The 22,633-nt window shown below is 57.3% G+C and overlaps 10 protein-coding genes across 10 annotated transcripts; 7 read left to right on the top strand and 3 right to left on the bottom strand.

The window, feature by feature from the left end:
- Window positions 1-273: 273 nt before the first annotated feature.
- Window positions 274-1,686, top strand: VTJ04DRAFT_8999 (uncharacterized protein; the record flags this gene model as incomplete). The annotated part of the gene is made up of 3 exons (XM_069367496.1): window positions 274-418; window positions 571-755; window positions 820-1,686. 3 exons carry the CDS (start codon window positions 274-276, stop codon window positions 1,684-1,686), a joined length of 1,197 nt encoding a protein of 398 aa, XP_069215820.1.
- A 123-nt stretch (window positions 1,687-1,809) lies between these two features.
- Window positions 1,810-2,923, bottom strand: VTJ04DRAFT_9000 (uncharacterized protein; the record flags this gene model as incomplete). Its single annotated transcript, XM_069367500.1, has 3 exons — window positions 1,810-2,564; window positions 2,663-2,789; window positions 2,858-2,923. The coding sequence occupies 3 exons, from the start codon at window positions 2,921-2,923 to the stop codon at window positions 1,810-1,812; spliced, it is 948 nt and encodes a 315-aa protein (XP_069215821.1).
- A 922-nt stretch (window positions 2,924-3,845) lies between these two features.
- On the top strand, window positions 3,846-5,906 carry VTJ04DRAFT_9001 (uncharacterized protein; the record flags this gene model as incomplete). The annotated part of the gene is made up of 1 exon (XM_069367501.1): window positions 3,846-5,906. The coding sequence occupies one exon, from the start codon at window positions 3,846-3,848 to the stop codon at window positions 5,904-5,906; it is 2,061 nt and encodes a 686-aa protein (XP_069215822.1).
- An 897-nt stretch (window positions 5,907-6,803) lies between these two features.
- On the bottom strand, window positions 6,804-9,539 carry VTJ04DRAFT_9002 (uncharacterized protein; the record flags this gene model as incomplete). Its single annotated transcript, XM_069367502.1, has 5 exons — window positions 6,804-7,328; window positions 7,384-8,013; window positions 8,069-9,085; window positions 9,136-9,216; window positions 9,390-9,539. The coding sequence occupies 5 exons, from the start codon at window positions 9,537-9,539 to the stop codon at window positions 6,804-6,806; spliced, it is 2,403 nt and encodes an 800-aa protein (XP_069215823.1).
- A 1,309-nt stretch (window positions 9,540-10,848) lies between these two features.
- Window positions 10,849-11,356, bottom strand: VTJ04DRAFT_9003 (mitochondrial 37S ribosomal protein mS33; the record flags this gene model as incomplete). The annotated part of the gene is made up of 4 exons (XM_069367503.1): window positions 10,849-10,868; window positions 10,925-10,977; window positions 11,034-11,242; window positions 11,318-11,356. The coding sequence occupies 4 exons, from the start codon at window positions 11,354-11,356 to the stop codon at window positions 10,849-10,851; spliced, it is 321 nt and encodes a 106-aa protein (XP_069215824.1).
- A 494-nt stretch (window positions 11,357-11,850) lies between these two features.
- Window positions 11,851-12,900, top strand: VTJ04DRAFT_9004 (uncharacterized protein; the record flags this gene model as incomplete). Its single annotated transcript, XM_069367504.1, has 1 exon — window positions 11,851-12,900. One exon carries the CDS (start codon window positions 11,851-11,853, stop codon window positions 12,898-12,900), a length of 1,050 nt encoding a protein of 349 aa, XP_069215825.1.
- Window positions 12,901-13,859: 959 nt separating this feature from the next.
- Window positions 13,860-14,867, top strand: VTJ04DRAFT_9005 (uncharacterized protein; the record flags this gene model as incomplete). Its single annotated transcript, XM_069367505.1, has 4 exons — window positions 13,860-13,997; window positions 14,200-14,451; window positions 14,515-14,696; window positions 14,759-14,867. The coding sequence occupies 4 exons, from the start codon at window positions 13,860-13,862 to the stop codon at window positions 14,865-14,867; spliced, it is 681 nt and encodes a 226-aa protein (XP_069215826.1).
- Window positions 14,868-15,775: 908 nt separating this feature from the next.
- Window positions 15,776-16,857, top strand: VTJ04DRAFT_9006 (uncharacterized protein; the record flags this gene model as incomplete). Its single annotated transcript, XM_069367506.1, has 2 exons — window positions 15,776-15,791; window positions 15,884-16,857. The coding sequence occupies 2 exons, from the start codon at window positions 15,776-15,778 to the stop codon at window positions 16,855-16,857; spliced, it is 990 nt and encodes a 329-aa protein (XP_069215827.1).
- Window positions 16,858-18,237: 1,380 nt separating this feature from the next.
- VTJ04DRAFT_9007 (uncharacterized protein) lies at window positions 18,238-18,921 on the top strand (the record flags this gene model as incomplete). The annotated part of the gene is made up of 1 exon (XM_069367507.1): window positions 18,238-18,921. One exon carries the CDS (start codon window positions 18,238-18,240, stop codon window positions 18,919-18,921), a length of 684 nt encoding a protein of 227 aa, XP_069215828.1.
- Window positions 18,922-19,518: 597 nt separating this feature from the next.
- Window positions 19,519-22,111, top strand: VTJ04DRAFT_9008 (uncharacterized protein; the record flags this gene model as incomplete). The annotated part of the gene is made up of 6 exons (XM_069367508.1): window positions 19,519-19,642; window positions 19,717-19,740; window positions 19,801-19,852; window positions 19,910-19,924; window positions 20,013-21,917; window positions 21,994-22,111. The coding sequence occupies 6 exons, from the start codon at window positions 19,519-19,521 to the stop codon at window positions 22,109-22,111; spliced, it is 2,238 nt and encodes a 745-aa protein (XP_069215829.1).
- Window positions 22,112-22,633: the final 522 nt, after the last annotated feature.

Below are 22,633 nucleotides of genomic sequence, written 5' to 3' on the forward strand. Positions count from 1 at the left end.
CCCCCCCCCCGACTCTATCTGTACGTCATCTCCATCCCGGTCCGTCCGGCCTCTCGGGTACTAGCTTGACGGTCTGCCTACACCGGACATCATCCACGGTCTTCCTTGAAACATTCTCCTTCAATCTCAACTTTCGTTTCATCCTCCGGCCGCCGTGCCGTTTACCGCATCCATCTCCCGGCGCCCGCAGCAAACGAACGACGGCAACCCGCGGCAAACACCCTCTCCAAACCCACCAATCTGAGCAGCAGCTTCCCCCATCCACCTAGTATTATGGCTCCGTCGTCGCATATCATCCGCATCCCGAGAACCGATGAAGACGGTTCATTTGTCCTGGGAGAGGTGACCCCCTCAGGATCAAAGCCTTTGAACCTCAAGCTTGTCGCCACCGAGGGCGAGGAGCCTTATGTGCTCAAGTGTAGGTCCCGGTCCCCTACGCGCCGCAATCCCATCCTTTATGCGGCCATTCTTGGCTCATCCCGTTCCGCCGGCTGAAGCCCAAGCTGGAACGGAAGAACAAACAAACGGGGGGATGGAAGGACCGGAAAGCTAATCTCATGCATTGCGCAGTACGCCATGACCGCATCGGTGACCTACGGGCGAGCAACAATCCCTGCTCTCTCGACGAATGGGAAAAGATCCTCAAGTCATTCCTCCTCGGCGATGAGCCCGTAGAAGGCGTCGAAGCCGGCGCCGAGTCCTCCGTCGGCAAGGCCATCGTCATCACGATCCGCCGGCGCGTGGCCGGCATCAGCGTAAGCCTTCTTCTCTCACCCCATCCAGAACCAGGCCGACGCCGACACTAACCCTCCCACCAAGCAACGCCTCGGCTCCCTAACCCTCTCGCACAAACCAGACGAAGCAATCCAGCTCTTCGACTGGTGCGGCGCTGCCATCGAGGAGCGGGAGCGTCTCCGCTCCGACTTGCGGGCCTCAGACGCCAAGGCGGCCTCGCTCGAAGCCCAGGTCGCCGAGCTGCGCGCGCAGCTAGAGGAGCTCACCGAAGCCAAAACCGCCCGCGAGGCCGAGCTGCTCGAGAAGTTCTGCGCCCTGCTCAACGAGAAGAAAGTCAAGATCCGCGAGCAGCAGCGACTGTTGAGCGCCGCCAAGGTCGACCCTTCACGGCTGGACGTTGCGCGCGCGGCGCAGGCCACGACCACGAGCACGACTACCTCGGCCACTACGAGGGGCAGATCCCCGAAGGCAGCGGCGGGGCCTTCGCGGGATCGGAAGCGCAAGTCGCATTCCGTGGGCGGCGAGGACTCGGGGTCGGAGTCGGGGAGCGATTTCGAGCCGGTGACCTCGCGCCCTGGAGGAGGAGGAGACAGAATGGACCTTGACGACGACGTCCAGGAGACGCCAGAGTCACGGGTTATAATGACGCCCGAGGTTCCCGAGACTCAGGGATCCGACGATCGCGAGACCACCACGGACGATGAGGCCACTGCGAGCGGCAGCGAGGATGAAGCGCCCCTACCGCCGCCTAAGACGCGCCAGCAGGAAAAACAATCACGGACATCGGCAGGCAAAGGAAAGGCGACGGTAACAGGCACGAGCAAAGCAGAGACGAGCACGAGGAAGGACATGGTGATTTCGCCCGTCAAGAAACCCGCCCGTAAACCGCCTGCCAAGGCTGCCACGCCTCCAGCTGGTGAGAGTGAGACAGAGTCGGACGACGAGCTGTGAGCGTTTCGGCAGATGTCACACATATTATCAACATCGGAATGACATTCCCATCAACGCTACTCATGTCTAAAACAACCAATATGTATCATCGAAACTCCGCTGTCCTAAGCCCCCAGTACCTCCTCACCTCCGATCATCATCGGCAAACTTATTGTTCCAGAACCCCCTGAAATGCTTTTCCCTACCCTTCACCTTGATCTCCTCCACCTCCTCCTTGGTCAGCTCAAAGCTCGGCACATTTTTAATCCACCCCTTCAACCTCTCATCCTTGGCGCTGGTCGTCACGGCCACGACGCCCTGATCAATCGCCCACCTCAGCGCCACGTCTCCCGGGGTGACGCCATGCTTGGCCGCAATCCTCTCATACACCCCATCCAGCGGTCCCGGCGCCGCCTTGGCCACGGCGGTCAACGGACCGTACGCCTCGGCGACGATCCCCTTCTCCTTCAAATATGCCAACAAACCCCCGTTACCCTCCGGGTCGTGCTGCAGGTACGGGTGAAACTCGATCTGATTGACGACGGGCTTCTCCTTGGCCGTCTCGAGGATCGCGTCGAGATGCTCCTTGAGGAAGTTGGACACGCCGATGGACCGGACCTTGCCGGACGCCTTGGCCGCCTCCATCTCGGCCCAGCGCTCCTGCAGCGCCTTGGCGGCCGACTCGCGCTCGGCGGGGTTGGAGATGTCGCCCGCCCAGAAGGGGCTGTGGATCAGGTACAGGTCGACGTAGTCGGTGCCGAGCTTTTGGAGGGAGCGGTCCAGGGCCAGGGCGATGGATTCGCCCTTGTTGCACGAGGTTTTGGTGGTGATGTAGAGCTTGGAGCGAGGGATGCCGGCGCGGGAAATGGCGACGCCGACTTCGGCTTCGTTGTTATAGACTGGGGGGTTTGGTTAGTCTGTCGTCGTCGAGACGTGAATGATTAGGCTGGAAAAAGGGGGGGGGGGGTGAGGGGAGGAGGGGGGGAAGGTAATATACCCTCGGCGCAGTCAAGGTGGTAGTAGCCGTTGCGCAGGGCGGTGACGGTTGCCTCAATGATGCTTTCATCGAGCGGCTCGTTGGGGCCGCCGCGCTTGAAGCGGGCGGTGCCGAGGCCATAGGAGAGCTGTGAGAGAGTGTGAGCTGGTGTCTTGGAAAGCAGACGCTGGGGTTTTGGTGTAGGATTTGACATACCACCGGGATCTCATTCCCGTCGCTCAGCTTGAAGGTTGGGACGGCAGGGGGCTGTTCGGAGCTCATGGTAGCGTTTTATAGTGGTGAACACGGAGACACGGAGGAGTATTGGTCAATTGGTTGAGAGGTAGGAGAACAAGAATAGGACGGAGCAGAAGAGGCTCCTCTTGTAGTCAATGTATGAGATAGGCAGACTCGGAGCTAAGAGGTTACACCCGAAATGCAGGTTTCACCATTTCACGCTAGGCTGTGGTGATCAGAGCTTTCCAGGTTTGTGCCGTGGAGTTGCCCTGCGGTTCTCACTGTCCACCGTACGGAGTACCTTGAGCGTAACATGGCAGCTGCACCTCGGTCTGCCCCGCAGCGGTTCTCGGACGTGTGGGGGCGGGGCTTTGCAACTGCCTCAGGGACGTTGCTCATGACGCAATTCCTCAGCTTTCATTTTTCATCAAGCACGAAGCTCCGCTCCTCGATTCCAAATCGCCATTCCCATTTCCTGGTTCCTTAGGTTGCCCCTTTCGCATGTGCTGTCCCTGTGGAACAAAGCGGGACCCGTGACGTGCCATGCCGCAGGCTCGGGACGCCACCCATACTCACAGGAACCATCACAGAACAAAGTCAGATATTGATTCAAATAAGAACAACATTCTGCAGCATATCAGACCAAGATAAGATAGGGATTCACCCAAGCGCAATATTTTGTCCTTTTCTCCGCCACCCGGGACCCGACGTGTCCCTTCAAAGTGCAGACTCAAGCTCCGTCGCAAGCCGACCGGCAGACCCACTCGGCACCGTGAGGCCCCGGCCTGCCTCCGTTCCCTAACCACCACCTAGAGGAACCTCAAAGGGGGAGCAATACAACTTCATGCATTTCCGCCCGGTTGCCCGCTGTTTCGCCCTTGCTCAGCAGTTCCGAGGCCCCTGGAGTCGTACCTTTTCTTCCTCCCCCTTCTCTTTCTCGCCCTCCACCGGCATTCGCCCTGCCGCCATGGCCGACCTCAACACCAACCACCAGTCCAAGGACGCCTCAGCCCGGCCTGACCATGACGACACCGGAGTGACTCTCGCCGACCTCCCCAAGTCATGGCACTTCACGGCATCTCTGCCTCCGGACCCTCTCTTCCCCATCCCGGCCGACAGCCACAAGGCCTCGCGCGAGGAGCTCGGTCCGCGCCAGGTCCGCGGCGCCCTCTTCACCTGGGTCCGGCCAGAACAGCAGAAGGACCCGGAACTCCTTGCCGTCTCTCCCGCTGCCATGCGCGACCTGGGCCTGGCCCTCTCCGAGGCCGAGACCGAAGACTTCCGCCAGACCGTTGCCGGCAACAAGATCTGGGGATGGGACCCGGACACCCTCTCCGGGCCGGGCTACCCTTGGGCTCAATGCTACGGCGGCTTCCAGTTCGGCGAGTGGGCCGGCCAGCTCGGCGACGGCCGCGCCATCACCCTCTTCGAAGCCACCAACCCTCGCACCGGCAAGCGCTACGAGGTCCAGCTCAAAGGCGCCGGCATCACCCCCTACAGCCGCTTCGCCGACGGCAAGGCCGTCCTGCGCAGCAGCATCCGCGAGTTCCTCGTCAGCGAGGCCCTCCACGCACTGGGCATCCCGACCACCCGTGCCCTGGCCCTCACCCTGCTCCCCCACCAGAAAGTCCGCCGAGAGCGCCTCGAGCCGGGAGCCATAGTCGTCCGCTTCGCCGAGTCCTGGCTGCGCCTCGGCACCTTTGATCTGCTCCGCTTCCGCCGCGAGCGCGCCCTGACCCGCCGCCTGGCCATCTACCTCGCCGAGGACGTCTTCGGGGGCTGGCAGACCCTGCCGGCCCGTCTGGACGATCCCACCGACCAAGTCCAGGCCCTCTCCCCTGACCGCAACATCTCCGCCACCACCCTCCAAGGCCCCGCCGGCACCGAAGAGAACCGCTTCGCGCGCCTGTATCGCGAAGTCGTGCGCCGCAACGCCGCCACGGTTGCCGCCTGGCAGGTGTACGGCTTCATGAACGGGGTGCTCAACACGGACAACACGTCGGTGCTGGGCTTGTCGCTCGACTTTGGGCCCTTCGCCTTCATGGACACCTTCGACCCGGCGTACACGCCCAACCACGACGACGGGTTTTTGCGGTACAGCTACCGCAACCAGCCGACCATCATCTGGTGGAACCTGGTGCGCTTCGGCGAAGCGCTGGCCGAGCTCTTTGGCGCCGGGCCCGACGTGGACGACGAGGCTTTCATCTCCACCGGCCCGACGGAAGCCACCGCCCCGGCCCTGATCGCCCGCGCCGAAGAGATCATCAATCGCGCGGGGGAAGAGTACAAAGCCATCTTCCTCTCCGAATACAAGCGCCTCTTTGCCCTGCGCCTCGGTTTCCATCCGTCATCATTATCGTCTCCGTTACCAGCAAGTTTCTTCGACGATATCGTCTCCCCTCTTCTCGACGTGATGGAGTCGCTAGAACTCGACTTCAACCGCTTCTTCCGAAAACTATCCTTCGTTCCCATCACCGACCTCGGCACTCCCGAATCCCGCCTGAGCGTCGCCGCCTCCTTCGTGGAAGATTCAGGTCCTTCTTCCGACCCTTCCAACCCAAAGAACCCTCAAGCACTAGCTGATTGGTTCAAGACATACCACCAACAAGTCATTAGCTCCTGGACCTCCTCCTCCTCCTCCTCCACCACCACCGACAACAACAACAACACAACCACCTCCGCTTCCACCAACGACACACCGACCGCTACTGATGGCGCTGACAGCGCCGCAACCCTCCCCCCCGACCTCGACACAGCCCGCCTCAGCGCCATGAAACGCACCAACCCCAACTTCCTCCCGCGCGGCTGGATCCTCGACGAGGTGATCCGCCGCGTCGAGCACGAGGGCGATCGCGACGTGCTGCGGCGCGTCACGCACCTCGTCTTGCATCCCTTTGAGGACTCGTGGTCCGGCAAGGAATTCGACGGTAGCGGGGTACCGTATCAGGGCGACGAGGAGGAGGAAAAACGGTGGACGGGGCCCGTGCCGAGTACAAAGAGGGCTATGCAGTGCAGCTGTAGTTCTTGATTTTCATTTTCGTGTCTAGGTTTTCTCTTCTTGCTTGGTTCGATAAAATGGCTGGTTTGTGTACATACGTTGGCTTGAGAGCTGGTTTCATAGCCACACCATCTCTGTACATAGATACCCACGGAATGAAATGAACTCACTGATCACCATTACCACTCCTCTCCTCCATCGTGTCCTGTCCACCCACACCCATCCACACACACACAATATTTTTCTCGGTCACAGTAGTATTATTAAATGACTCATCGCGTTGATTAAGGAGTGACTATGAAAGCGACACTATTCGTGTACATGGACAAGGCCTTCCGATAATCCCCTACAGGCCACTCATCTCCGCAGAACAATGATTCCCATTTCCTCCCCCATTAACATGAAAAAGACAAAAGCAAAAGAATTGGCTAGTCGACACCACCTCCAACAATACCTTCCTCCCATCTGGCGGCCACAACGTCCCCCGCAGCCACATACGTCAAACACTGTTTCCTCAGCTATATGGGTGGAACAGATGACAGAGCGGTCGGTTCCGTCGGGAGGGTCGTGGTTGGCGGCTGTCTTCACTAGATCTTGACACGACAGATTGAGCCCTTCCTCCGATACACGCCATTCCGCAGCCGTTCGATATTGCAAAATCCATAACCATGATGTGTCCAAGGCAGCTCGGTGGGCAGTAGCCTCCCGAACGTAGGATGTCGGGTGATGTCGGAAAAAATCAGGTGCTGTCGGAGATGCTCGTAAACAGAGTCTCATATGGTGTAAGAGAACTCGGCCGAGAAGACCGGCGTTGAAATTCATTCTCGGTTTGCCGGAGACATCATGCCATCGCGGCACAGATCCAGGGCCAAAGGCGAGCATGTCTTCCTGTCTTCGGTGCCTCTCGGCTTCTGGAGCAGCATCCGCTTAGCGGTAGCCGCCGCCGCCGTAGCGGGAGCCGGCCATCCTGCCCGGCATCGGGCCCACGCCGGGACCGGGGCGGGTGGCAGATGCATGGTTCGTGCAGAGCATACCGACCCGCGAGCCAAACTTGGACCCGCGGAGAGAGACCATGTGCTTCCGAATATGGGCAGCAACAATGTCCCGGTGCTGCTGAGAAGCATGCGTAAGAATCCACTGGATCAGGTAGTTGCCGTACTGGTCGCTGGCGATGTCGATCAGAGGGATGCGAGGACGGTCCGGACGGCCTTCGCAGACGCGGTCCAGGTAGCGCGTGAGGAACTCAGGTCCTCCGATCTTGAGGCACTTCTCAACGACCTTGGACGCGAACTGATCCATGCTGTACTCGGCCGCGTAGCGGATGACGTGGTCGATGGCACGGCTGCGATCGGCGGGAGCGCCATGCTCGCAGATGTGCTGGATGCACCAGTTGCCGAACTGACCATGGGCGACGATGTCGATGTTTGCCAGGACCTCCTCAATGCAGGGACGCTACGACCACAAGTCAGTGACAATAACGGGTCGTAAGGATGCAGGAAAGCCTTACCTTGTCCTCCTCCAAACAGTTCTCAAAGATGTTCTGGACAACCAGACTGCCCGTCTCGCCGAGGGCCACCTCGTGCCACATGCCACGGAGAGCCTCGTTGACGTACTTCATGATCTGAGGCGGCGACTCGGTCCAGCGCAGCTCAAAGAGCTTCTGCCAGACGTGACAAGCGTAGCGATGAACGACCGTCTCGGGAATGCGGCGGAGAAGTTCGTGGACCATGATGGCTTTGTACTCCTCGGGGACCGAGTCAAAGGCCTTCTGCACCACGTGGCAGCCGAAGGGGTCCATGGAGAGGTTCAGAGTATTACCCCGGATGGCCTGGGCAATCTTGATGACCTGCTCGGGGGTTCCATGCTCGAAGCAGCGCTGGACCAGGAAGTTTCCAAAGCGGTTGACCATGAGGGGATACGCCTGAGCCACGATGGCCTCGACGATCTCGTACTTTTGCTCGGGGGTACCGACCTTGAGCTTCTGCTGCAAGAAGATGGAGGCCTGCTGGTCGTTGTTGCAGACAATCTTGTCAACAATGTACTTCCAATCGCACGTCACATTGCGGTCGAGCAGACGGCGGTAGTTAAGGGGCTCTGTTGTCGGCGAGATGTAGGTCTGGCCGTCGGGAGCCATGGTCTGTGGCCACCGATTAGTGACATCTCACGCAATTTCGTAGCCGCCAGTTACTTACCTCGCCCTTCCAGGACGGACCACCCGACGTGAACTCGGTGGCATGCGGCGAGAGGACGGACCCCACCGGTTGCTGCGGGTAGGGCGAATACATTCCCATCCCCATGCCACCACCCATCATCCCCTGAGGGCCGGCGGGATAGCCCTGGCCCATCTCAAACGGAGCCATGCCCATGTTGTAAGGACCAAAGCCCGGGGCATAGCCGTTGGATGAACCATAGCGGCCGTCAAAACGACCGCCGCGACGTGCCATGGGCCTCATGACATCCGGGTCAGGAAGCATCCGGTCTTGCCGATACACCTCCATGCCGGTGGGGGCAAATCCGGGCTCAAAAGTGCCGGCGCGGCTGTTGGGCCACCTCATGGGACCCTGGCCTTCCATCACCAGCTGGTTGTGGGGGAAGGGAGCGATCGCGCGGTCATTCCAAATGTCGGCAGAACGGTGCATGTTGCCCTTGGTGATAGGATCGGCAATGTCTGCGGCGGCCTCATCCTGTGTAGCCCAGCTGGGCTCGCGCGAGAATGGAACGTTGTTGGTGACGTTGAGGGACGCTCCGCCCGCAATGGCACGAGAGGATATCGGGGAAACCGAGGTATTGCTCATGGTCGACGATTGATGCTCTTGCTTGATTTGGACGGGAGCAGCAGTATCATTGTCCGTGCTGGCACGAGAGTGAGCCAACTCCTGGTCCATGCGGGAGAGCTTGCTCTGGGCTTCAGCGAGCTCGAGCTTGAGGCGCAGAATCTCCTCAGCGGTGATATTGGTGTCGGCAGGAGTGGTGGCTGCTGACCTGGCCGCCGGGCCATTCGAGGCGAAGGTGTCGACCGCAGGAGTGATGGGCAGAGAAGCGGACGACGACGAGTTATCGAGGGAACGCGAAGTCAGGTTCTCGTCGTCCTTGGCTTTCTGTGCGTCCTGCTGCTGCAGGAGGGAATGCTGCTCCGTGAGCTTGGCGTACAGTTTGTCCATCGGGTACGAGGCCATGGTCAAAGCCGAGTCGTGGGTGGTCTTCAATTTCTGTCACGATCAGTCCGATCACTGCAAGTAATGGCAGGAGGCCGGCTTACTTTAGCTGCAGTCTGGTCTGGCAGGTGAGGAGTCGTCAAAGGGTTGACAGATTTCTTGAGAGAATCGGTGGTCTCGATATCCTGGGGTGCGTTAGGTTACGAGGCATGCATAACGTTGCCTCTCAGGGAGGATGGAATAAAAGCCGTCCATGCGCAGAGATGAAGCCAGCATTGACCAGAGGCTGTATGGCTTCGATTCAAAGCCTTCGACCACGAGCCCAGTGAGATAATCAGCTCTCAAAGAAGTCTCTTACCTTGGCCTGGTGGCTCATCATCACTGCCTGGGCAGTGGTGTTCAATGTCGAGTTGGTGTTATCGGCCGGAGAGGAGGAGACGTCAGAGGTGGAGTGTTTCTCAGATGTCATTCCAGGCAGCCCAGAGTGGAAGTTGACGGCAGTCGACATGATATGACCTCCAGATCGAGGTTAGTGATCGAGTCGACTGCGAGGTAGGGTCTTGGTGGTCGGATCCGAGTTGGAGAGAAGACGTTTGGAGGTTGATTGAGAGAGAGGGAGGTAGATGACGGGAACTGGGGAATGAGAGATGTGAAACTGGATGTAAGATGGAGGATGAGGATGGGGGAGATATGGTAGATGATGAAGTTGGGTTTAGGTCCCCAGGCAGAAAAGCGCGGGATAAGGAGCCTTTACTCAACGTGGAGGGAGAGAAAGAGAGGACTTCCTGTTGGAAAAGAGAGAACGAACGAAATTCCGACCAGAAGGCGGGGGAGAGAGGAAAGTCCGATATCGATAGGGAAGGGACTGAGAAAGGTTCAGAGTGGGAGGCGCGATACGCGGTACGCGATAAAGGGCCCAGGAATCAACACGTGCCTAACTTTATAGGCTCCTTCCTCAGCTTGGGCACTTGTCATTGATTTTCCTCGAGTCCGATTTGCCAACCCCTGAATGGTGATCTTGGGACAATTCTTTCATGGTTCCTCCACTGCATTCTGGCATTGATGAATACTACTGAGTTGGACTTGGGCAAATGATCTGCTATTGCGCTACCCTGACCAAGAGACTTGGGGAGTCATGGATGCCAGTTTCTGGCTTTGAGGTTGGAGTGATGGCAGCTTGAATGACATGGAGCACCTGCCCCAAAATACCGCCTGCCAAATGGCAACGGCGGACTCGGAAAAACCCCCCCCGAACTCGGTACGTACCTGACTTTCGGCAGTCATCGGGTTTGCTGCCTAACATTGAGAATGACGACGTTGAGAAGCAGGAAGTTACCTACCTCTCGATGCCGGCTGTGGCCTAGATGTCATCCAGGTTCAGGTTCATCCAGGGTCAATGTTTACCCCAAGATGATCACTGACCTCGATATTGTCCTCCCGTCCAGTCCCGTCATAACGTCTTTTGCTGTTCCTAGTAGATGCCGTCGTAAATGAGAACCTGGAACTCATTGATGTAATGGGAATTTAAGAGAGGAGCCGTACAAGCAGGGACGAAAGAACCTTTCTTTTGCCTACTCTCCTGAAAACTCGCAGGAGAATCGTGATGATACTGTCAAGTTAGGTACTAGGAATGACGAGAACTTCCCTCTCCCTTGACGAGAGTTGTTGTTGTAGGTATCGCAAATGTAAAACATCTCTCACAAACACAGACACGGTGATGAGGACTCGGTTGTGGTGTATATCCCGTTCCATTCCGTCTATGCAGTATTTGTACAAATGGAATTGCATACATGTCTCGTTCCCCATCATCCAGTGCATCATTTCTTGCCCTTGGCGTCTGCGATGTGTCAGTTTGGCGCCTGGACGAGACGAGAAACAAAGGGGTGAACACACTTTTGCTGTCTTTTCCCTTCTTTTTTGGCGCGCCCTTCCCGCGGGCCTTGAGACTGCATATACGTTAGACTGGTACTTGCGGAGCAAGTGACGACATTGGGCCACCAACAGTTCAATGTGTTCGAGACGATCGTATTCATCGTCGTTCTCGAGCTCAAGTCCTAGCGGCTTGAAGGCATTCTGGAACTCGCGGTATGTCACGATCCTTCGCGGGTAATAGTCGACGAGCACAGGGCCCTTGAGTCTCTGCCGGAGGATCTTGCCGCCCGTCCGGATACCCTCCGGGTTGTATGTCGTCCCGAAGAGCTCGCATCGAGCCTGCAGGCCTGGTCAGCACGCCGTCCGGTCGTTTTAAGACATAGAACCTCCGTGGAGGGTAGAATCCAAGCATGCCTTCATGAGGGCGAGCAGCCGCGCGCGAGGGACCGACATCTTGCCGCTACATGGAACGATTCGCCGTGGGGTCGAGCTGTGATCCTCGGAACTTTGTTTGCGATGTCGTCGGACGTTTAAGAGGCTTGGCAAAGGTTGTTTTGCGCATCCAATCAGAGTTGGTTGTGCGGTGGGGCTCATGCATGTCTTGCGGCCGGCTGGACCCGGCAGAGCCAAGATCTGGACCATGGAGAGGCAATGTTGAACTCTTGTGCATCCCCAAACAACATCCCCGGCCTTCCTGTCGCCGGGAACAATCACACAAATCGCAACCTCGGACATCTGCTTTGCCTTTCATACTTTTTGTTCTTCGACACCCAACGGCCTTCTTTGCAATCCCATGGTCAACCGCTGGTAAAAAAAGCATCTTCTTCGACTGCGTTTGCAGGCTGCGCTTGGCCTGAACCTTCATTCAAGCCCCCAAGACTTGGATGAATAGGTTGTTGGCCGCTCGTTTGTTCTGGCGTCCTAGGGTTTCCTCGAAATTGCTCCTGATGGGAAAACGCAAGCATCACGAGTCAGCCACCTCGGCTGCACCAACAACACCTGCGGCCAACCCGACAGATGAGCCAACCGCCAAACGCTCAAGGACAGCAGAACCCTCCGAGGAAGAAGGGCCATCTCCCCTTGGAGCACCACCGCAAATCCCACCCAATGTCTTCACAAAGTGGACATTGTCAAAAATCACGACGACATATCCACCTCTCCCAGAAGTCTTGGATCCCCGGCTTGAGACGGCCGCGCTCACCCACCGGGGCCGGTGTTCCAAACCCAGCGACGTGAGCTATGAACAGCTCGAGTGGCTCGGCGACATTTATCTGGAATTGATCGCATCGGAACTAATCGCGGCCACGTTCCCGATGCTCGATCCCGGGCGTGCGTCTCAATACCGCGAGATGCTGGTGCGCAACACCACGCTGGGCCAATTCACGCTGCGCTACGGGCTCCATAAGCGAGCTAACTTTCCCACCGAGTTTGACCTGGGAGGGCGGCCGAACGGGACGTCGGCAAGCGCCAAGGAACGCATCAAGGTGCTGGGGGATCTCTTCGAGGCTTACGTCGGCGCAATTGTCCGCTCGGATCCGGTGAACGGGATACGCCGCGTCACGGAGTGGATGAAGGTGCTATGGGCACCATTATTGGAGAAGCAGATCCTTGAGGCTAAGAAGGGGAAGAACCCCATGGACATGCAGATCCTGCCCAAAACGCAGCTAGAGCAGCAGATCGTGGTGCCCGGGGTCCGGATCGAGTACCGCGAGCTCCCGTCCAACGGCAAGAAGGATCGCGATACAAACCAGCCGCTCTTCATGATGGGATGTTTCCTCCACGGCTGGGGCGAGGAGGGGTTGCAGCTGGGCTATGGTCAAGCCCTGTCGAAGAAGGAGGCGGGGCAGCGGGCGGCGGCTAGAGCATTGGAGAACAAGAAGCTGATCAAGAAGTTCGCTGACAAAAAGCAAGCTTTCATGGCGGCGAAGGCGGCAGGGCAGGGGCAACAGCAGCAACAGCCGGTCACTGCTCTGACTGAGGTCCAGGGTCAAGAATAGCAGGTCGCTGTTCAAGAGATGGAGACATAGGTAAGGGTCGTTCCAAGCGGGATGCCACGTGGAAGGGAGCGGGACATAGCGTCGGAGGTTATGACAGAATATACCCATGTAGGAATGTGCAAGTTCCAAGCAGGTAGTTTGGCATAATTTTGACATCCACCATGATGTTTGTTGGGGACCGGGCCCCCCGAGGGCATAACCTGAGGCGCCCTGAGGTTACTTTGGACAGCGGAGCGCCGGAAGCAAGCGACCGTTTGCGCCTAGCATTCCCGGTCTGAAACAAGGAACTGCCAGTTCAACAATTGGTGTTTGGAGTCGATCAGCAGTGAGCTGTTACTAAAAGTGTGTCTGCCACCAAAGCAGTGTTGCATTTCACATGCTCTGCCAATGTCAAGCATCAACCGTCGCAATCAAACGCGGACCCACATACCCCAGATCCTAATTTTGAGATTTTTGTTGTTCCGTTTCTTGCAAAACCCCGTTATGTCAATACGTTGTCCAACACACTTCAATTTGTTGATCAAGTAAGCTTGCTTGAGGATAGTGGAATGTAAGTTTACGAGGGTAGTTGACCAACTGGTGCAGAGCCAAGCGGAGTTTGGTTGTCTTGGATGATAAATTTTGGATCATGGGTTGGGGTGTGTCCCATTTCACTCTCCCATCCATCCGATCCGAATGAGGGTTTGACAACTCAGATTTTTCCAATCCTTCTCCCCCAACCCCAGCACGCCCGTTTGACTCAGGTCATTATGGATTCTCATCAGAGATCGATGTTATGTTGGCACAAAATGAAAAGAAGTACATAGCGAGAAGCCCCACCCCTCGCTTCGTGGCCGCTGAGTCAGAACCCATCTGCGCTGGACCAGCTAGATCGTGGGCACTCCGCCTGTCAAGTCTCTTGACGATGCTTGAATGAAACTTCCTAACTTTTAATTTGTTGCCTAAGTCAAAGCCCCGGCATGGCTAAGGCGAGTACAAGATCATTGGAGCACATGGGGCAGCAGGATAAACCTGATGTCTCCAACAAGTTCAATGGGTCCTCTTCGATACTACATGCTGCTGACAATATTCTACGCGAGCCTATGAAAATCGGCGTGGTGAGTAATCGCCCAGGAGACGAGCAAGTCTGTCGAGGTTGCCGGTCCTTTGGATACCTGAGATACGGAGAAAAGCTGACTTCAACCATCGTGAATGTTCTGAGAGTCTGTTGACGAAAGCCCATGCGGCACGTAACATGAATTCTATAAAGTCTCGGGTCCCTATCGGTGTTTAAATCATCCAAGGCGACTCTGAGCTCAGCATCCCGAGGTCAATTCCCCGTCCCGCCATCGTCCGTCCATCTCCATCCTCAGGGCTCTTCACACCATGCAGTTCCTCGCAACTCTGTCCCTCTTTCTGGCTGCCTCCATGGCAACTCCGGTGACGCCCGTCGACCTTGTTCCCCGGAATGAGACGTCTGAGCTCGAGGCGCGTCAAGGAGGATATCTGGGCCGGGAGCAAGTTTACATGGTCAATTGCTGGAACTACGGCGTGGAACAGTCGTGGCTTTTCGTAAGAACCACTCCATACCTGTAGAAGTGAGACCAGAGAGCGATAACTAACCCTTCGGAACAGTACTGGCCGCAAATCTACGGTTTCGTGTCCGGATATCCTCCCGACAACGACAGATGCCTTGTCACGTACGGCAAATACAAGCAGTGGGGTGGACTCGGCACCTGCAAGTTTCCCACTGGCGTCAGCTTCACCTGGAATCTCTTTGGCAATGCCATGTCGCTTACCCAGGGACAGCATGCTGGGTATGTCTTGTTGTCGTGGCTTTCATGATGAACTTCGAAAAACTTCGTGCTAACAGATACAGAACGGGGAGCAATGGATATAAAAGCTGGACCTGCACTCGCGCCCTCAACGACCATAGGTTCATACATGGCACTGAGTGTAACAGGGAGATTTTCTGTTATGCCCAGTAAGGTAGTCTTGAGTCCGCGGATGTACATCAGAGCGGACTCCATGCAGGTCTCCTTGAGAACTAGCTGGCCATCATGTCAGAGATCTCGAATCTTGTGACAGGCAACCATGCGAAGGAATCACTGGCCAGAGCTAGGTAAATAAATATGATCAATTGAACCATCGCAGTCATTCAGCCCATTTTGTAAACCAAATGACTTCGTTGAGAATTTGGATTCTTCCTACTGTAAGAGCGGGATGAGAAATTGAAATAACGGGGGTTTGCCCATGAAATCGGTATATCGGAATCTGCTGGCAGATGAGGTGGCCGGGTTCCACACCCCAGGCTCGGTCCGCTCCCAGGGGTATCGCCGAATTTGGGGAAAGTGGGTCCCAGCCCAGCATCACGGCGACCACGCGGCAGCGCATGCCGAGGCAAAAGCCGCCAGGTCCCAGCGCTGAGTGGCTCTTTGCAGCAGCAGGTGGTTTGTTGGCGACTGGAGATGCAGTGGGGTGCCGAACTTCCCATCAACGACATCCCGACCCGGCGGGAAACCCGAACATGACGCGACATCCTGTCACTTGGGCCGAGATGAGGTGAAAGCCTTAAAGTTGGAATGTCTTCTCTGGGCGCCGTTTGCTGGTGGAATCCCTGTTTCTCGCAAGCCCTAGGTATCTGACGTCAACACCTCGCGACTACCAGTGTGTTTTTGTTTTGTCGCTCCCAGTTCGCGCTTCAACACGCAGCTAGTAATTATCTCCCGACCTGCGCCAGCCTGCTCAACGAACCAACGGCACCTTGCATTCTCGCATTCTCGAGGGTCTTGGATCGGATTTGTGATTGCCCAACTCTATCGAGGGCTGACTTGCAGGAATTGGGTGTTTACATTTCCAGCGGACGTCGCTCGATCCTTCGAGGCTCCAATGCACCATGTCGGATTCAATTGGTACGCGCGCCCGAGTCGCTGAACTCCAGCCCTCATATGCCTCAAGCACATCATTGAGATAGTCCACACTGACACGTCCCTCTACACCTCAGATCGAGTTTTTGTCCATGCCCTCAACACGGTCAAGAAAATCCCCAAGACCGGGGCCGCCCGGCCGCCGCCCTCGGACCGCATGCGACTCTACGGCCTTTACAAGCAGGCCATGGAGGGCGACGTGGACGGCGTCATGGAGCGGCCCACGGCATCGTCAGTCGCGGCGTCGGGCACCGCCAGCAGCAGTGAGGACCTAATCCGCGAGCAGGACAAGTGGGACGCATGGAACTCGCAGAAGGGCCTGAGCCGCACCGAGGCGAAACGTCGATACGTCGAGACGCTCATTGAGATCATGCACAAATACGCCAACACACCCAACGCTCTCGAACTGGTCGCCGAGCTCGAGTTTGTCTGGAACCAGGTGAAAAGCAACAATCCGAGCGCCGTGGGGTCTTCGTCGTCGTCGTCAGGACATGTCGGCGCGCCAGGGGCGGCCGGGACAAGCGAGCAAAAGAGCGTCAGAGGAGGCCACTCGGTATCAGGTGGAGAACGCGTTATCACGAGCCCCGTCATTCCCAGCCCGGTGGTCCGCCGCTTCCAGGCGCCGTTGAGCGGTACCGAGGGCCCGATGCGGGTGCTCCGGCCGATGAGCGAGGAGGACGAGTCGGAGCGGAGGTTGGCCGAGCTGGCGGACCAAGCCGACGACGAACCGCAAAGCGACTACGCGCGACGGAACGACAAACGGACGAAGCGTATGGAGCGGGCGATCGTGCGTCTTTCGGCCGAGATTGCGGCTTTGCGGGAGCAGATTGCCACAGGTCGGGAGTGGCGGTCGCGGCGGGAAAAGGGCATCATCCCCTGGCTGGGTTGGCTGTTTTGGGCCGCCTGCAAGCACTTTGCTATCGACCTTGTTATCTTGATCATCTTGCTTTTGTGGATGCGCAAGAGGAAAGATCGCAGGTTCGAGGACCACGTGCGAGGAATCTTCAGGTTGGCCCGGGAATACATCAGGAAAATCGTCCCGTCTAGGTGATTGCGTTGATGATTTCCGGGCAGACTGCATCTTCGCAGACACCGCATTCATACAAGTCGGGTGCGGCAGACGATTCGACATGATACCCCGAGCCGGAGTCAGCATCAAGACCCGGTGGACTCCCAGAACAGCAGCCCATTGGAAGACTCTCCGCGAGGAAGATGACATGAGTACTCGCAAACTTTCCCGCCTCTGGTGCAAACACCTTACCAACCCCTACACAGCACCACAATCACGAAACAACACGACGAACACCCGTTGGTAGCCAGAAGACTTGGCGATTTACGGAGCAGTCCAGTTGCAAATTTTGCGCTCCAGTGACGCTCCAGATACCTCCAATAACGAGAGGTTCAACACATTCTGTCAACCCCCACTGCTTCGGCAGCCATCGTCATGACTGTCGGTCAAGGAACGGCCCAGCCGTTTGAGTCGAGAAGATTCAGTTGGGACCAGGACCAAGAGAATATGCCCTGCCCTGCGCCGGCCGCCGGTTGCCGAAAGACGACCCAGGCCATATATGCCTTCTGCTTGACAAAACGGAAGGGTGCCACTGAGCTCGAGGAACTTCGGTTCCTTTTAACAATTTTTGGATACCCCTTAAGTCAACAGCATCACACACATCACAACCACACTGTAACCCCGCCTCCATGGACATACCACTCGCCCAGTCTTGCGCTGCAGCCCAAGCTGGATTTCCTTTGTCATAATGTGTATAGCTCATTGTATAAATGAATGGATCATGAGCTCCGCTGCATGTCGGCGGAGGAGATAGGATAAAAACCTGATCATCTCAACCTTATTGACTGCTTCCCTGTTATCAGTGTGAAGGATGTGAGTTGATACTACGGGCAACTTGCAGGGGGGTGTTTGCCCATCCTAGATGCTTTGCCTTCAGGTGTTAGGGTTATGATTAGACATCAACAACTCGTAGATATGCGACTTCTTCGTGGTCAAAACTGACTGCGTCCACTCGGTCAACCCAGCGTCATACATCTTGCCTCAAGGACCGGCAGGATCACTAACATTAGGAGCTGCAAAACGGCCCGACGCATGGGTTCATGCTCGAGGACAGGGATTGCCACACCACAGGGGACCCGGCGAATCGGGAGTTTGCACTGAGAATTGAACGCTGTTGAAGAAGGTAGTCGTTGTTATGTTTCAAAGATGTGATGTTGAACTGTGGTCGAAGCTGAGGGTTGGCATGGTGATGGGAGAGGGATGGACAACGTCTGGATGACGAGTGGGTTGGACCAGACTTGGTGAGACTTAAGTCTAATCGAAAAGTGGAAAGAGTGAAGCCAGGATTTCGCCTCTTTTGCTTGCAACAACCGACACTTCGAGAACCAGGACTTCCATCACCAAGCATCCGAACAACACATCATGGCGCAGTCCGATCCAGCAACGAATGGATCTACGGGTATCATGGAGGCTTCGGACAAGATCCCCGCGCTGACTAACATCAGCCCGTCCATATTCGTCCCAATTCCGGACATTGACTTTGACAATTGGGAGCCACCTCGAAACCGTGTTGAGCGCCTCGAGCACATTCTCAAGACGATCGACTACCACAATGCCGAGATCCACAAGAACCTACTTTACATGTTCGAGCGAGAGAAACGACGTCTCGTCCAGCAGGCAGCCGAGTACGAGCAATTCCTCCTCGGATCACAGCCGCCAGATCCCAAGAGCCGTCCCGGCCTAATCCCCGAGGAGATCGACAACGTCATCAACAACATGGCGGCGCCAGCCGAGGAGGACGTCGACTACAACGTGAAGGACATCGAGGAAGAGCTCAGAGAGTTCGAGAAGAAGCTGCAGGAGTTGACTCCTGGTCCAGCACCCATCACGCCCGTGCCTGCGCCTGGGACCCACGCCCACGTCCGAGATAAAACCGTCAAGGCATTGCTTTTTATGGTCAAGCAAGCCGTCAAGGATCTGTATGGGTGCGAGGAGTTCTTGAAGACGACGCGGGGCAAGTACTTGGATCTGCTGGAGAAGGAGAAGATGCAGCTCGAGGAGGTGGGGATGAGGCCGGAGGAGCGGATGGCTTCGAGAGGACAGTAGAGAGTCGGTCAGGTCAGGTCACCCTAGGGAGTCAAGATCTGGCAATCAAGCAGTCGTCAAATCTTTCTTTCTCGAATCCCCCAAGAAAGCTGGAATTGAAATGTGGCAACCGGCGGTAAGAGGCGCTGTTCAGCGAAGGCGAAAGGTGCCGTTCTCACATGCTTCCATAATCGGAGCCATTCATGTTGATCTAGAGCACGAGATAGAGGAAGACCCTGTGGGAAAGCAGACAGAGTCCTCCTACAATAAGTGCCCAGGAAAAGTACAATGTTGGAGAAAAAAGAGGCAAAAGCTGAAATCGCAGCAGAAGTGGGGAGGCTTAAAAACCAGGGGAGCTTACAAATTGAGGGCTGTGATTGGTCAGAGCACCCACCAAAGCGGGGCCAACCCAGCTGGGCTCCGGGATTGTTTCCCACGGGCTTGGCTGTGAGGTGGTCCCGCAACAACGCTTGATCCGAGCTCCAACATAACAACCTCATCCGTTATCACCACCACCGACGACCTCCGCGGCCACCCACCGCTACCGCCCCGCGTCGCCGTTCCCGACCCGCCAGCATCTCCGCTCTTCGTAACCCCCTCCCCGTCGAGACGGCAACCATGTTGAGGCAGACATTGGCTCGCTCGGCTTGGCGGGCTGGCAAGCATCCTGCGACCCGGCTAGCTGCCACCCGGGCCTTTTCGGCGACGACACACCGGCCGGCCGAGGTCGAGCTCACAATTGGTGCGCACCCGTTTATGTCTTTGGACTGGTAGTCCCGTTGGGACTGTGTAGGGCTTGGTGCTGACGGTTACTAGACGGAAAGAAGGTGTCCATCGAGGGTACGCGGGACTAATTTGTCGTGCTTGTTCTTTTCTGGATTCGCTGATGAGGCAATGCAGCCGGTGCCGCTTTGATTCAAGCCTGCGAGAAGGCTGGTGTGGTTGTTCCAAGGTATGTTGGTAGTGTCGGGTGGTGCAGGATGGGTGGATTGGACTGACCGGGCTACAGATACTGCTACCATGAGTAAGGACCCCTCTCGACAGCAAACCCCCGCCGACACAGATATCCCCCGACGCATTCCGCCAGTTCTAACCAAGAACGCCCCTCTCAGGAAGCTCGCCATTGCCGGCAACTGCCGTATGTGCCTGGTCGAGGTGGAGAGGTCGCCCAAGCCCGTTGCGTCGTGCGCGTGGCCCGTCCAGGCCGGCATGGTGGTCAAGACAAACTCACCCCTCACACACAAGGCCCGCGAAGGTGTGATGGAGTTCCTGCTCGCCAACCATCCCCTCGACTGCCCCATCTGCGACCAGGGTGGTGAGTGCGACCTCCAGGACCAGTCGATGCGGTACGGCGCCGACCGCGGCCGGTTCCACGAGATTGGCGGCAAGCGTGCCGTCGAGGACAAGAACATTGGCCCGCTCATCAAGACCTCGATGAACCGCTGCATCCACTGCACCCGCTGCATCCGCTTCGCCAACGATATTGCCGGTGCTCCTGAGATGGGCTCCTTCGGCCGTGGCAACGACATCCAGATCGGTACCTACCTCGAGACAAACCTTGACTCGGAGCTGTCAGGCAACGTCATCGACCTGTGCCCCGTCGGTGCCCTGACCTCCAAGCCCTACGCCTTCCGTGCCCGCCCGTGGGAGCTCAAGAAGACCGAGTCTATCGACGTGCTTGACGGGCTTGGCTCCAACATCCGTGTCGACTCCCGCGGCCTCGAGGTCATGCGCATCGTCCCCCGGCTCAACGAGGAGGTGAACGAGGAGTGGATCAACGACAAGACCCGGTTCGCCTGCGACGGTCTCAAGACCCAGCGCCTGACCATGCCCCTGGTCCGCCACCAGGGCAAGTTCGAGCCCATCTCGTGGGAGCAGGCTCTCACCGAGATCGCTCACGCCTACCGGACCATTGCGCCCAAGGAGAACGAGTTCAAGGTCATTGCCGGTGAGCTGATCGAGGTTGAGTCCCTCGTGGCCATGAAGGACCTCGCCAACCGGCTCGGCTCGGACAACCTTGCTCTTGACTTCCCCAACGGCGACAAGCCCCTCGCCCACGGCGTGGACGTGAGATCCAACTACCTCTTCAACTCGCGCATCTACGGCATCGAGTCGGCTGACGTCATCCTGTTGGTCGGCACGAACCCGAGGCACGAGGCGGCTGTCTTGAACGCCCGTATCCGGAAGCAGTGGCTGCGCTCCGACCTGCAGATCGGCGTCGTTGGCCAGACCTGGAACTCGACCTTTGAGTTTGAGCATCTCGGCACCGACTTGAACGCCCTCAAGCAGGCCCTGGCCGGCGAGTTCGGCAAGAAGCTCCAGGCCGCCAAGCGGCCCATGATCATCGTTGGCTCTGGCGTGACCGAGCACCCCGACGCCAAGGCTTTCTACGAGACGGTGGGCCAGTTCGTCGACAAGAACGCCGCCAACTTCCTGACGGAGGAGTGGAACGGCTACAACGTGCTTCAGCGCGCCGCCTCGCGCGCCGGCGCCTTCGAGGTGGGCTTCGTCACCCCGTCGGCCGAGGTCGCCGAGGTCAAGCCCAAGTTTGTCTGGCTTCTCGGCGCCGACGAGTTCGAGGAGGGCTCCATCCCCAAGGACGCCTTCGTCGTCTACCAGGGCCACCACGGTGACCGCGGCGCGCAGATCGCCGACATCATCCTCCCCGGCGCGGCCTACACGGAGAAGGCGGGCACGTACGTCAACACGGAAGGCCGCGTGCAGATGACGCGCGCAGCCACGGGCCTGCCCGGCGCGGCGCGCACCGATTGGAAGATAATCCGCGCCGTGAGCGAGTTCCTGGGCGTGCCGCTGCCGTATGATGATGTGGCGCAGCTGCGCGACCGCATGGTGGAGATCAGCCCCGCGCTGGCTGCGTACGATGTGGTCGAGCCGGTCGCGCTGCAGCAGCTGAGCAAGGTGCAGCTGGTGGAGCAGAACAAGGGCGCCCAGGCGACGGGGCAGCCGTTGAAGCGGGTTATTGAGAACTTTTATTTCACCGATGTCATTTCGAGGAGGTGAGTTTTTTCTCGTGGCTCTGCCCAGGTGTTGTTTGTGCGGATTGATTGGCTGACTTTCGTGTCTCTCGTCTAGTTCACCCACGATGGCCCGCTGCTCGGCGGCCAAGGAGACGGGCGACCCCCGGACAAACTTCATGGCCCCCGGCATGGAGGAGGATAGGCCCATGGGCCAGGTGGCGTATGGTGCGTAGAGAAGAAAATACTGTAGGGTAAAGAAGCCGTGGGGAAGGGAAGGCAGGTTGACGGAGGCATTTTTTACTTGTTTCGTCTTTGGCATTGTTTCGGCGGGTTTGTGTACATAGTTGGAGGGGGTAGGGTAGAGAAGAGTTGGAGGAAAAAGAGCGGTGTACCTATCTATGTGACTTGTAGTTTGAAATGATTGTGTGTGATACCTACTGTGATGTGAATGAGTGACGGAGTTTTGATCACCAATCCTGGTCGTCCATCCCAAAGATATCATGGATGATGGGAGACAGTTTTGGTAAAGAGACTCTGTACATTTCTCGACAGAGTACAGTCCCAGTCACCGATCTTCCCGATATTTACAAAGGTAGTACATTATATACCGACAGTATCTGTGACTAAGTGGCTAGCTACTCTGACATTTCCCATGACTCTTCCCTTACCCGATTCTCATGCCGTAACCCGACTCTACATGCACTCCGTACAGTTATTAAACCCGACCGTCCCATCAAGACGAAATGACCCAGATG

The sequence above is a fragment of the Mycothermus thermophilus genome (genome assembly GCF_041956435.1).
Source record: "Mycothermus thermophilus strain CBS 625.91 unplaced genomic scaffold VTJ04scaffold_6, whole genome shotgun sequence".
NCBI classification, from domain to species: domain Eukaryota; kingdom Fungi; phylum Ascomycota; class Sordariomycetes; order Sordariales; family Chaetomiaceae; genus Mycothermus; species Mycothermus thermophilus.